This window comes from Rousettus aegyptiacus, unplaced genomic scaffold (assembly GCF_014176215.1).
Source record: "Rousettus aegyptiacus isolate mRouAeg1 unplaced genomic scaffold, mRouAeg1.p scaffold_m13_p_1, whole genome shotgun sequence".
Classification (NCBI taxonomy): domain Eukaryota; kingdom Metazoa; phylum Chordata; class Mammalia; order Chiroptera; family Pteropodidae; genus Rousettus; species Rousettus aegyptiacus.
This window is the reverse complement of record NW_023416284.1, coordinates 177,140,470-177,153,580: the sequence shown is the minus strand read 5'-3', so window position 1 is coordinate 177,153,580 and position 13,111 is coordinate 177,140,470. Positions and strand designations below refer to the sequence as shown.

Below are 13,111 nucleotides of genomic sequence, written 5' to 3'. Positions count from 1 at the left end.
TCCTGAATTCTCAAGCAGATGTATATTTGCTCTACATAAAATACCGCATATACTCCAAACACTTCTATCAGAATTATTTCCTCAAAATAAGATGGAATTCCATTCTCATAATTCCATGTTCAAGTTCCAACCTAACAAGTGTCAGTAATGTTATTTTTACACTTACTATCTACATTAACAGGACAACTTCAGACCCCAGCGGTGTCTAAGGTTTGCCACCCTCTCTATCCGGAGTAACTCTTCCTTTTCCATAATCTCCCAGTCTTTCACCTGTAACTGTTACAGAAACTAGAATTCTGCCTTGTGTTCACACAGTAGTATGTGCTCCATTAGAGAAGAGGTTACCTGAAGTCTTGCTTTTCTGCTCGTCTCAGTGTATGTATGTCATTTGTTTAACAATGTATACTTTAAAAGTATTTGCGATGTTAAATTCATTTGCACCAAAAAGTTTTCCACTTAAGAAGAAGGGTGAGTGGGGAGAATTTCCAAACCTTTCTATCCTGAACAGTATACATCTGTTAAGTACTTCTAATATAGAGCAAAACAAGCTTTGTAATGGATTTAACCCTGGCTTTTTTGACATATTTGATCAATTCCAGAGTGTGATTTTTCTTCATATTTTATCATCTCTGAAATTTATAAAATTCTTATAACTTCAAGGGATGTTACAATTTAGAAGAGATTAAAAATTCTTAGCTATGCACAAAATAATGGTGTCTTAAGACTAACGACATATAGTACCGACTATATACTTTCGCAGAGATGTTTCATTTCATTGAACTTCAATATCCTATGGTGTGAAATGGGAGTCAAAGGCCCATCTCATAAGCGTTAAGTGTAATCATGCCTAATGAAGTTCCTGCCGCATGGTAACAGCCTAAGGAAAGGTAGCAATAAACTTTGTCATTATCGCCACCAGCAACAGCAAAATCATCATGACCTTGCCTGACAGGGAACTGAGTAGAGAGGAAAGCATACGAAGTTTTAAGTTATAATAATGAAAAACCATCTGTTTTCTGTTCTCCACTTCCAGCATACTGAATTAATTTCTACAATGTTGGCGACTGATTCACAAACTGCTAAAGCACATTTTGATTACAAAAAAAAAAAAAACAGTAAAGGTCCTGAAATGACTGATCTTCTTAGTAATAAATAACTGAAGAAAAATCACCGGACTTAAGCATAATTCCATACAATATAGATAGCAATAACTCTAAAGACCACAAGATGGCGTTATAAACCTTTTGAGGCTGCTGCTGTTCCAGGAGTTGCTGTCGGAGATGTTCGAGGTTTTGTTGCTGTAGCTGTTCTGCTATCTGATGAAATATGGAACTGTTCACAGATTCTGAAACATGAGAACTAAAAGGAAAAATAAGTAGAAATATGTTTTACAAACCAGCAAAGATATGAAAATAACTGAGTACTCAAACCTCCCCAAGTGCTCAATAAATGAAACATACTCTATTACAATGTTTACTTTTGAAATATTAACAAAGAAAATGGAATACCTCAGAACATTAATATGTTAAAACAGAAATATACTCTTTATAATAGTGTTTCAACAGCAGACATGTTAGAGATACTCTGATGAAGATTTGATATTACTATCTCACGCTGTTAAAAACATGTTAGTACTTTTACATTAGAATATTTTAAGAAAAGCTCAATAAAACACTATAAAAACAATTTTAAAGTATTTAAATGTCACTTTAACTTCTCTGAGATAGTGAGAGAAATGTTCTATCAATAAGTACATATGAAATCTACAATTATAATTGCCATAAACTTCATAAAATTAATCTGCTTTCTTTAGAAAAGCATTCATATTATTAGGTATGTTAACAGAAACAATGTTTAGATAAGAGGAAGTAATTTAACTTTACTCTGGGAAATTCACACCTGGAATACACCTGGAATTCTGGGTGCCACCAGGTAAGACATGAACAAAAAAGAGGGCATCCCAAAAGGGGCAATCAGGATGGTGAGAAGTCTTGAGACAGGTGAAAAAAAGAGTACATCTCTGGAGCAAATAAACCTAAGGGGAAGAATGATACCTATCTTCAAAAACTGAAGGGCTATGTCTCAAAAGATAATGGAACAAATGTGTTTCCTTGCTTCAGAAAGCAAAACAGATGAGTTTTGTAGACAGCAAATTAAACAAGATTCAGTAACAAAATAACCCAGAGCACTAACAATTACTCAACTTCTTGTAATGAAACATATTAACATATTGGATAGAAGCCCTGTCAGGACTGTTAAAAGATTTTTATATTGTTCAGGATGCTGATCTACATAATCTCAAATGCTTCCTCTAACTTTACAACTGATCATCTAAAATATTAGTTTTTGCTTTTTCTAGTAGAATCTATCAAAAGGATATGTTTGTATCTTTATACATTACATAAAACTATTATCCCAATACTCAAATCTAGTAGCTTGTCTGACACGAGACTTCCAGAGGCCGCGCCCCCGCCGTCAGTCAGTCCATTCCCCACCGTCCACACGCTCCACCTCCCCTGCCCAACTCTGGCCTCCCTAGGGGTCTTCACGGACCCTCATCGAACCCTGAGCTCTGCAGAACTGTTTGGGGGGAAAAACTGATCTAAATAAAAACACAATCCATTTCTTTAACAAAACAAAATCCTACAACCCTAACCTTTCTGATTTGTCTGATATACTCCAGGGATTTGGTGCACTGCCCAGACGCAACCCTGGCACTAGAACCAAGCTTCTCTACCATTATTCTAAATATTCTAATAAGTGAGTTAAATAACTCAGAGCCTAATACAGATATAAAAAATACCATGACTAGATTTATCAATATTTGTCAACTTTCCTATAGAGATTATTGATAAAGTCCACTGATTTGCAAAGATCTGAGAATCAAGATAATATAGTAAGAGAACAAGACAGTAATCCCACCATCTTTCTGAAATGTGAGAGCAAAATAGCCCGAACAACCCAACTTATTCAATGTATACTTATCCAATGTTCATATAAGTAACAGAAAATTTTTATGGTTAAAAAGAAAAACATAACAACTCTTACAGTTGAGAAGTTGGAATTTCCTTTTTGGGTTCTTCACTATGCTCAGAATCTTCCCCAAAATCAAACCTATCCATCAACTTCTAAGTGGGGGGGAAAAAAGGAGAAAGAAAGAAGTTAAATAGTGTTTCTCACAAAAATATGTTACAAATGCTATTTTATTTAAAGGTAAATGCCATCCCACTAATTTATCTCTATGACTTAATATGAGAATGTATCATGGTATACTACACTAATGCTTTTTATTTGAGTAGATCTTTGCTTTAAAGTACTTTGATGTACACTGCTGTGTACCTTAAAACAAATGACAGAAAAATACTAATTACTCTAACTTTACAGAAGTAAATGTTAGAATTAAAATAATTAATAAAATGCTAAATAAAAAATTTTTTTAAAAAAGGAAAAAGACCCTGGACTATAATCAAAAGAGCTATTCCTAGTATAGTTTTCTTAGAATAATCCACTGTTTTCCAACTGATCAATTTAAATTTAAAGTCTTTTAATGTAATCTAGCTATGCAGAGTCAGACTGAGTTATACTTGGAAGCTGCTGGCTAAAAAAATCTAATAACCCAATGAATCTATTGTTTCCTATGAAAATAACAGCAGCAGAAATAAAAATAATATGGATAACACTTCCAAGGTATTTAATTTTTCCACAATTAACAAGAATACTGAGAACATAATACATATTCTAAGATTTTCACCTTTAAAAATACTGTACTTTATAGTTAGGCCTCAATTTATCAAAATATTATAGACCTGTAAATCGTTAGTTATCTTTAGCCAAAACATTCTAAATGTTTGAAATGAAATTATAAAATTACTTAATTTCTTTCAGAAGTTCGGACCTTTTGTAAAACTTATGTCTTAATACAGTACAGTTGATATTAAACTAGTTCTACAATAAAATGTAATTTGAGAGTATAATTTTGAGAGTAATTTTGAGAGTTTAAAGTCAGTAATTCATACAGAACAATTCAGTATCTGAATTTCTACCTTGTTAAAGGGCACTCCCTGTTCTAAGGGAGTGAGGGTGCTGGCCGCCGCCGCCGCCGCCGTCAGCTGGGCCGTGAGAGCCTGCAACTGAACCACGAGGCCAGCGTCCAGGGCCTGCAGAATGGAAGGCTGGGGCTTCTGCTGCTGGATCTGTAAAGTCTGTATTAGCTGCTGAAACTGGAAGGGGGAAAAAAGGGAAATTAATACAAACACGAGCTGGGTTTTATGTACAAGAAAGTCTACCCAAAACTTTTACTCAATAAAATTCATTCTAGTCTTTGGAGGTCAAGAAAAAGTACGAACTAACTCAAAACAACAGTTAATTTTTTCACGAAAGATTTTGTGTGCCATATAAGCACATTCCTTAATAAGTCTGTTTTGCTTCTAGAAAGTCAGAAAATTTTTAACAAAATATAGTGGTCATACGATGAGGTAAAGAACTCATCACAAGCAGGCTAATATTTTTCACTAAGCATTTCATTCCTTCTTCAATTAACTACTGAATCTCTGTAGGACAAGCACTGTCTACAGCTGCTTTTACTATCTTTCAAATCTGCATCTAATAACATATTTCCTAAAAGCAGGAAAAGCAAAAATATCTGTCCCTTTGAGTAGAGTCTGAAACTAAAGGTGAACAGTGTCAACAAGAGTGAAAGGAACTCCTAGCCTCCCTCCCCTCTTCAAAAACAGAATCAAATAGTGAGATCCTGAAGATATTTCATAATTAAGTGAACCCTGTGTACGTTCTAGAAGTAATTAAAACTTTTCTAATCAATATCTAAACTCAAGTTAAATCTGAAAATTACCAGTTTAGAATAGAAACATGAAATAGCAAAGCTATCGCTGAACAAGGTATCTGTACTCTTTAAGTTCAGGTGGTGGGAGAAGGTTCAAACACAAACCAAGGTGACAATAAGTAAAATAACTTCATGTCTATCTAAAGTAGCAGCATTAAGAAAGAAAGAAATCAGTTGGCTATCAAATAAACATTTACGACAGACTGCTATCGGAATAGCAAGGAAGATGAAATGAAGGGAGGGAGGGAGTCGCAGGAAGGGAGGGGCAGGAAGAGGAGGGAATGAACTGAAGGGCCGGGGGAAAGGAAGGGAAGAAGGGCGGGAAGGGAGGAAAGAAGGAAATGCTCTCTCTCTCCTTTGCACATTTTAGTTGCCTCTTTGACATTCCCATCTTCCCCAATAGTGCTGTGAGCTTTCGGTCCCCACGTTCAAACCACTGCAGCATCCTTTCTCCTCTACTCTGACTTCAGAGTCTAGCAATTAGTATGTCTTCTTGACTCTCTATGTACTATTTCATCTGGAGAATGCCCTCTCCTACTAAAAGCATAGTTTTTTTTTTTAAAGCAGAACGCTGGCTTTATGAATTATTTTCAAAATATTATCACAGAATAATAATTCAATAATTTCGCGTATTATCAATTAAATTTATCAACTGTCCCCAAAATGTAGAAATTGGGTCCAATCTATGACTATAACTGAATCATTTCTTATATTTTTAAAACTCTAGATTGGTCTCTTTTTTTTTTTTTTTTTGAGACTGTCATTTTAGAGTCCATAACCCTATTTTTCACATAGTCATTACTTCCCTTCCATTATCAGCTACCAAAACAAATACACTCCTATCTCCAGACCTTCTCCCCTCTCCCATCCGCTGAAGTATTGCTCAGATCATATGACTAACTTCGACATAAAAATCTGTGGTAATTCCCCACCGCCTAGCATAACCACCCTCTATTCTCAGCCTACCATGTTTGCCTTTTGAAACCCAAGTCCCACACTTAGGTCTACCATTTCAACTTTGTCACTAATAACTTACATACATAGGCCACCTTATCCTCCAGACAACTCAACCCTAAATTATCCCTCATATATCCAATATTGCTATGCCTCTATACATTATTCATTCATTCTACCAAAATGTACTGAACACCTGCTATAACCTAGTAACTGGAGATACAGCAGTGAAAAAAACAGACAAAAGTTCTTGCCCTTGTATATCATACATTACAGGGGGAAGAAGCAGAGAATAAACAAAATAAAGAATTACATAATGTAACGGAAGGTAGTAAGTGCTAAGGAAGGAAATGAGACAAGTGACAGAGAAAAGGAGCCGGGAGGAAGGCAGACTGTGCAGTCTTAAATCACTATCTGAAGGCCTCATTGAGGTGACATTTAAAACCGCACAGGCGGCTCAAACTACATTAATATGTGGGGAAAGAGAGTTCAGGGAGTTTATTGTTAATCCGGTTTTTAAAGAATAGGTTAAGAAAAGAGAGATGCTAAAGATGAGCTATCCTCATATCCTACCACTCGAAGTCAAATGCCACTGCCTCAAAGACACCTTCTCATGACTACTCTTCCCTCTATTTCTGACCTCTTCCCCCAAACCTAGCTAGTCACTCTAAAGATCTACCATTTTAAGTCAATAACGTTTTACACTTTATTATTATCTGTCTCCCCTAAAATAGGATGACCCTTCTCCCATACGGAAGACCTCCCAGTCTCATTGCTGGAGTAACAATAGTACCAAATAACGTTTGGTACAAACTGTGTGCACTAAAAGCCAATATTTTGGTGCAAAATAATTTTTTATAAATCTTTAATGATGTAAGTGTTCTTGATGCGTCACTAAATGGAAAAAAAAAAACAAGTTACACAGTACTATATACAGTGTGATACTATTTTTACAAAATAAAAAACACGTACTCTTTAGGTGGAGCACAATGAAACAATACATTAGGAAAATAATAAGCTCTAAATCATTGCCAACATGATAAAAGCCTGCTCACCTGCTGGCCTTGAGGACTTTGCAAGATCTGCGCTACAGCCGTAAGCGTATCCGTGTTTGCTATCTGAGATACCCACGGGTCAGGTAAACCTTGTACCACATTGGCTGGAGTAACGGGTGTCACAGGAGTTCCTTTTAAAAAAACATCAAACCCACTTCGATAAATATGTAAGAATAAATAAGGCTTAAAAAGGTAAAGGGATTTGCTGTCACTTCATAAAATACACAAAATTCATATAAATGTTATTTTACTGTCCCCATTTTGAAAAACCAATACAGAATTAGGTAGGAAAAAAGGTACCAAAAGGATCATCCAAACTTGTTTTCAATTAACTAAGCTCTTACTTTAAAGGAGTCAACAATACTTAGCAGTCGTTAAGAATCTTACCACAGAAGAAAATTCAATTACATAAGGAACGATTCAAAATATAATCTTCAATGAAAAATTACAAAATAGTATGTATAATATGAAACTATTTTTGTTCAAAAACGTGTTTGCATGCACACCCAAAAAGCAAATATATACCAAAATGTTAACAAATATAATTCTTGGATGATTATAAAAAATTGCAAATGTCATTTAAATACCTTGAAAAAATTCAAGATTATTACTAAAGGATTCCTGGCTCCACGAAATCAGTTCCTTATAAATATTAACTTTCTCTAGTATACTGTAACTATCAAGTTGATTTGCATGTGAGTTTAGAAGGTTGCAGACAACCTAAATCAGAAAAAATTTAACAGACACCATTTCCCAAAGTTCATTATATTTGTTTCTAAGGATTAAAAAAATTAGCTCCCTAATTTTGAGAGAGGAATTACACTCAAATATAATTGTTGATTTTATTATGCCTTCAAATTACTTTTTCTTTCAGTTACTCTACCGCTAGACAACTGCTCCTGCAGTCAAACTGTCACGTCACACGTGAACGAGCACCAGAAAAGCACGAGCGGAACACCTGGAAGACGAGCCCCACCCGGCAGCGCACCTGGGGTGTTGCTCATGGCGGCCGTGGCGCTGGCCAGCACGGGCGTGACCGCCGGCGGGGGGATCCCCGCCGCCATGTCCAGAAGAGGCTGGATAATCTCACTCTTAAATACATTATTCTTCTGCCATAAGTTTAACACTCTCACTATTTTACTCTAGAGGAAAAAAAGAAAAATGACATTATGATTTTTTGTTCTCAAAACCTTAGCACACTCATTTCATAGTGCATAGCGACTACCTGGGCAGTGGGCGGGGTGGGATGGCTGCTTTAAAATACTTCTACGTACTTGCCACCCCTGAAGTTACGTTCCTGTAATTCTGCATTTGCTAACCTTAACTCGCGTGAAAAAGAAAACATGTTCATTTTGCCAGATATACAAAGTAAGTGAAATGGCAACTGGGTTTCAGCCTCCAGGTGAAGTCTCACGAGATCACGGCGACAGCCGGAGAACCGTGTTAACACGGCTGGCGAGGCAGGCCCGCGTTCGCCATGGCACTAAGCTGCGTACGAGTCACGGCTGATTTTCACTCGATCTTTTAAACAAATAAGCAACATCGAGACAAACTTCTCATCTTACATGGCTTTTAAAAATTTCATTTTAAAACTAAGGACAGAGGAGGTTATTTCCTCACATAAGAATTTAAAACAAATTTATTTTCTTTCACAGCTGCTCAGCATATAAAAGCTATATAAACAGTAAGTATTAGTTACTGATTAATGTAGCATTACTTACTCCTTTAGGAAAATAATTTAAATGACAGACTGAAATTAAGTATTAAAAAGAGACTTCTGTTAAATGTACATATTTTGTAAAAGTAAAATAAGCAATTTTAAGAATAAAGATCTAGTTCATCTTTAAATCCCTTACAGTGTTATACTGACGAATTTTCAAACTACGTCCAAACTACATTAACATGCAAACGTTTATTTAAAATGAAGCATAAGAAAATTACACAAAAAAATGCTTCATACCTTATGATTTGACTCTCCTAAGACGTGAGCACTTAGAAATTACCTTACAGCTTTTTTGCTTTAAAGAAAAAATCTTCCAGTTCCCAAGACACACATCCTGTACTTCAAAATTAGCCAGTCTCTGACAAGTATCATTCTATGTATCTACCTACATACAAACAAATAATGCCTCTAGTTTATGATTGAGATTATAGTATCAATGTAATCTTTCCTACTATGATTTTTTTAAAAAACCTACATCTTAAACTCTATTATAACTGAGAAACACTATTATTATGAAGACTACAAATTTAACACTGATTTATTCATAGTAACTGATAGAAATCCAAGTACAAACTATTAAAATTTCTATATCAAAGTGTTTAACTTACTTCAAAAAATGTATACATAAAATGTTTAATAAATTGTTTTAGGTGGGATTGTTTTAGGTATCTATTTTAAGTATCAGTTATGATAGGTCACTTAAAATTAGAAGCATTCTTCTGCCTGCATCCAATTATCAAAGTACCAAAGTAATTAAAAAGAAAATTTCTCAAGAAGCACATCTATTAGTTAACAAAGATGACTGATAATAGTTTATCTCCATATATAACAACTATAACATGTTTTTTTAATAATTTTTATTTTTCAGTTAGTTGGCATATATTATATTAGTTTCAGATGTACAACATAGTGATTAGAGATTATGTAACTTGTGATGTGACCATCTCGACACCATACATAGTTATTTCAATAGTACTGATTATATTCTTTATGCTATACTTTACATCCCACAACTATTTTGTAATTACTAATCTATACTTCTGAATCCCTTCCCCTTTTCATTACCACCCCCAAATCTCCTCTCATCTGGCAGCCATCAAAATGTTCTCTGTATCTATGAGCTTGTTGCTGTTTTGTTTATTTTGTTCCTTAGATTCCACATGTAAGTGAAATCACATGACATTTGTCTTTCACTGACTTACTCCATTCAGCATAATACCCTCTAGGTCCATCTGTAACATGATTTTTTCTGATTAAGAACTATATTCAAAATAAACACTACCTAATCCTGTGGTACTTAAAGTAAAAAATTTGTGGTGAGCTTCTAATTGTTGTGGTTCTTCCTTAAAGCGACCATTATCGTCTTCATCTATGCTTACCTTTTTCTACATAATCAATATTGCAATCAATTCTGTTAGTAGAGCACACTAAATATCCAAATCAGCATCCAAAATAAGTAATCTTCTAGTATCTTTGAGCACATATGAAGATAAACAACCCCTTTTTATTCTCAAAATAAAGGGTCAAAAGCCTTCTTTTTATGTGGCATCAAGTATTTATTCATTCAGGTCTAGCAGACCTAACGATGTGGTTTCTAGCACTAATAAAACTCTACCGTAATAAAAGAATTTTGATATGCAGTTAAGTTATTTTCTATTAATTGCTTGGCAAATCTAAGTACGTAAATGAGGTCCAATAATCAAAATTCTGAACTGGTCGTGTGTGAATAAAAAAACTTTTAGTATAATGCCAAAGCTTATGATAACAAGGTTACCACCAATTGCTTCAATAAATTAAAAAGTGGCAAAATTAACTACATCTTTCCACTCTGTTTAAGAACAAAAAGGGACAAAAATAGTGTAATAACTAAATACACAAATTCAGAATAACTAAGAGTAAAGGATAGCATAACATCATAAATTAAGATATTCTATGAAGAGTCTCCTTGAGACTAAAAAGGTGTCTACTTTTAAAGAAAATAGCATACCTTATCATCCCCAGGGCAACGATATAAATTCTGGAAAGTGCTAATGATGTTATTACTAAATCTGGGTGCAAACACATCCTTTTCTTGACCAAACTGATGTCGAGATTGTCGTACAATGGAGTCAATAACATAAAGTCCGGGTACCTTGTATTCTGGTTTACACTGATGAAAAAAAGAGTGGGAAGAAAAGGAAATGAGAAAGTAAAATTCCTGATCGACAGAAATCACCACAAATTGTTGTTCATGCTAAGGTAACAGATACTCAGACGCTGGCTCTTCCACGCCATCTTTGCCTGGAATGGCATATTAAAGACTCTGCTTTGGCTATTCTACAGGCTCAGTTCAACTACCAATCACCTAAGTTCCACAAGAGGACTGTGTACCTGCCTTGAATGACAAAAAAAAACAAAAGCAGCCAATAAATAAGGTACGTTTTAAGAACTGTTTAATGATTTTGCAAAGCCACATGGAAAGCAGCAGCAAATCCAGGAAAAAAGAGCCCCAGACAAAACACGGCCAGCGTGCGTCAGACAGACTGCACCCAACACTGACTAGGGGCTTCTGCACTAACGCGGGAATGAATGCCAAATGGCAAATCGTAACATTCTATAAACACTGAGCCCTAAGTTTCAAAACTTTTCTCAAACACCACACCTCTAAGAAAGTAAGAACTACCATTATGATTCTAGCAATCAATCCTAAAAACATTTGTCAGCGACTCCAATGATAAACGTTTCTCAACCTTCTTATCCTTTACTCGACCTGAGGAACATAAATCTCTCCTACTTTTCGCCACAAGCTTTCCTAGCCTATCTAGTTAAGTGGGCACAATGAAGAATCCCCTTAGTTTGTCTCCATATCCAGAAGCATGAGAAAACCTGCTTCACAAACATGTGTTGACTAAAATGATGGAATCAAGGCTGCAAAAAGCGAGTTTCATTTTGGGGACTAAATACGTAAATATTTTACCCCAAGTAATTTCCTGGAAATCCTACCTGGCACTAAATCAAAACTGTGTTCTTGCAAAACTCTTCTCAGAAACCAAGTACCAGTGAGAAAAAGACCTTCAACCCCCATCTCCTGACACACGCATGTTTCTATAGGATTTTTAGCTGAGACAGTGAGTGATTTCACTCTGCAAAAAAACATGGTATTTCAGATGTTCCTTCAAATCCTTTGAAAGAACCTTTTCTTTAAGGTCTTAATATTAAGTGGAGAAAATGAAGAGACCATTAGCACCAATTCACAAGTATTCACTGCAAGATTATGGCTGTTAAGTACTTAAAGTATTTCATAAAAGGCCAATAATGTTGACATTTGAATATTAAAGTTTTCGGTTTAACCTACATGAAGGTTAAATATCTGCTCTATTGAAAATTATTATTTTTGAAAGTATTAAATAGTGAGTTTTCCTTCAAGTTCCCAAAAAGCCTAGCATATTCAGCCCTCTCAGTTCATGTATCTGATCAAGACTATTTTCCTTTGACTACTCTACATTCAAAGAAATAGCTACCTAGCCAGACAAAAAATATATCTCAGTAAAGAGCAGAAAACTTTTAGAATTATAAAGGAGGACATCCACTTTGTTAAAAATTATCTATTTCCTAATGCCACAAACACAAATAAGTGATTTTTTTTATTAACAGATTTATTGCCATTTTAATTTTCCCAAGACAGAAAATAACCTGATGTATAATGTATTATTTTATATAAATGATTACCTGAATGAAATTTATAAGTTCATGGTAAGAGCTTTAAAAATTAATACTGGTAGGGGGAAGGAGGAGGTAGACAGGGTACAAGAGGTCAAATTTGTGGTGACAGAAATTTAACAATGGGAGGTAAATATAGAGTGCAAACATATATGTGTGTGTGTGTGTGTGTGTGTGCGCGTACATATATACAGCAGAAACTTACTGGATTTCGTTAACCAATGTCATTATAAAAGTAAATTTTTAAAAAATCAATACTGAATGGTAAATAATCTAAGTAATTAATACACTGGGTCTTTAAAAAAATAACAAATACATTTTTTCTTTATTTTTTTTAATGCAATTACAAACTCACAATACAGAAGAATCATGAGTTCACAATATAATATATGGGCCTTTCTGGCCTACCATAAAAATTACAAAGCTTCAAAAACATAGTAGAAGTTTTAGTAGTAAGCTATACAGCTTAAGAAAAAAACATTTCCACAGTATCTTCAGACGTACTATATACGAAGATGTTGTGGGACAGAATTTCCTTCACTGGTAGATCAGGCATTTTTGCCATGTAAAATGGCCAAAAAAAACTTTAAGAATTTGTTTGATTTGGTAAACTTGGCTAAGTCACCAACTAGAAACTTGAGGAAAGAGTTAATACCAAAAAACCTGAAACGTTTTTCAATTTCCTCTTCAAGTTCTATCTGTACTGAAAACAAGAATTCCTAAGATTTTCCAATATCATGAGGTATTTTTTACTCTTCGAATAATTTTGTTTTAAAAAGCTGTGTAATGTTAAATTTTCAGCTATGCAATCTTCAAACTACATACTATTAATTTCCAATT

General features: G+C 34.7%; 1 protein-coding gene across 8 annotated transcripts in view; it reads right to left on the bottom strand.

Moving 5' to 3' along the window:
• SCAF8 (SR-related CTD associated factor 8) overlaps positions 1-13,111 on the bottom strand; it is a 190,745-nt gene that overhangs the window by 141,524 nt on the left and 36,110 nt on the right. For 7 of the 8 annotated variants that reach the window (XR_004951416.1, XR_004951418.1, XR_004951421.1 and 4 more), the window contains 6 exons: positions 10,560-10,721; positions 7,838-7,991; positions 6,850-6,980; positions 4,044-4,220; positions 3,049-3,128; positions 1,242-1,359 (listed from right to left, as the gene is read on the bottom strand). Coding sequence is in view for 5 of the 8 variants with exons in the window: in XM_036223007.1 (XP_036078900.1) it covers positions 1,242-1,359; positions 3,049-3,128; positions 4,044-4,220; positions 6,850-6,980; positions 7,838-7,991; positions 10,560-10,721 (822 nt within the window). In the remaining 3 variants the exon portion in view is untranslated. The remainder of the gene's footprint in view (positions 1-1,241; positions 1,360-3,048; positions 3,129-4,043; positions 4,221-6,849; positions 6,981-7,837; positions 7,992-10,559; positions 10,722-13,111) is intronic. The other variant, XM_036223014.1, reaches the window with a different exon arrangement.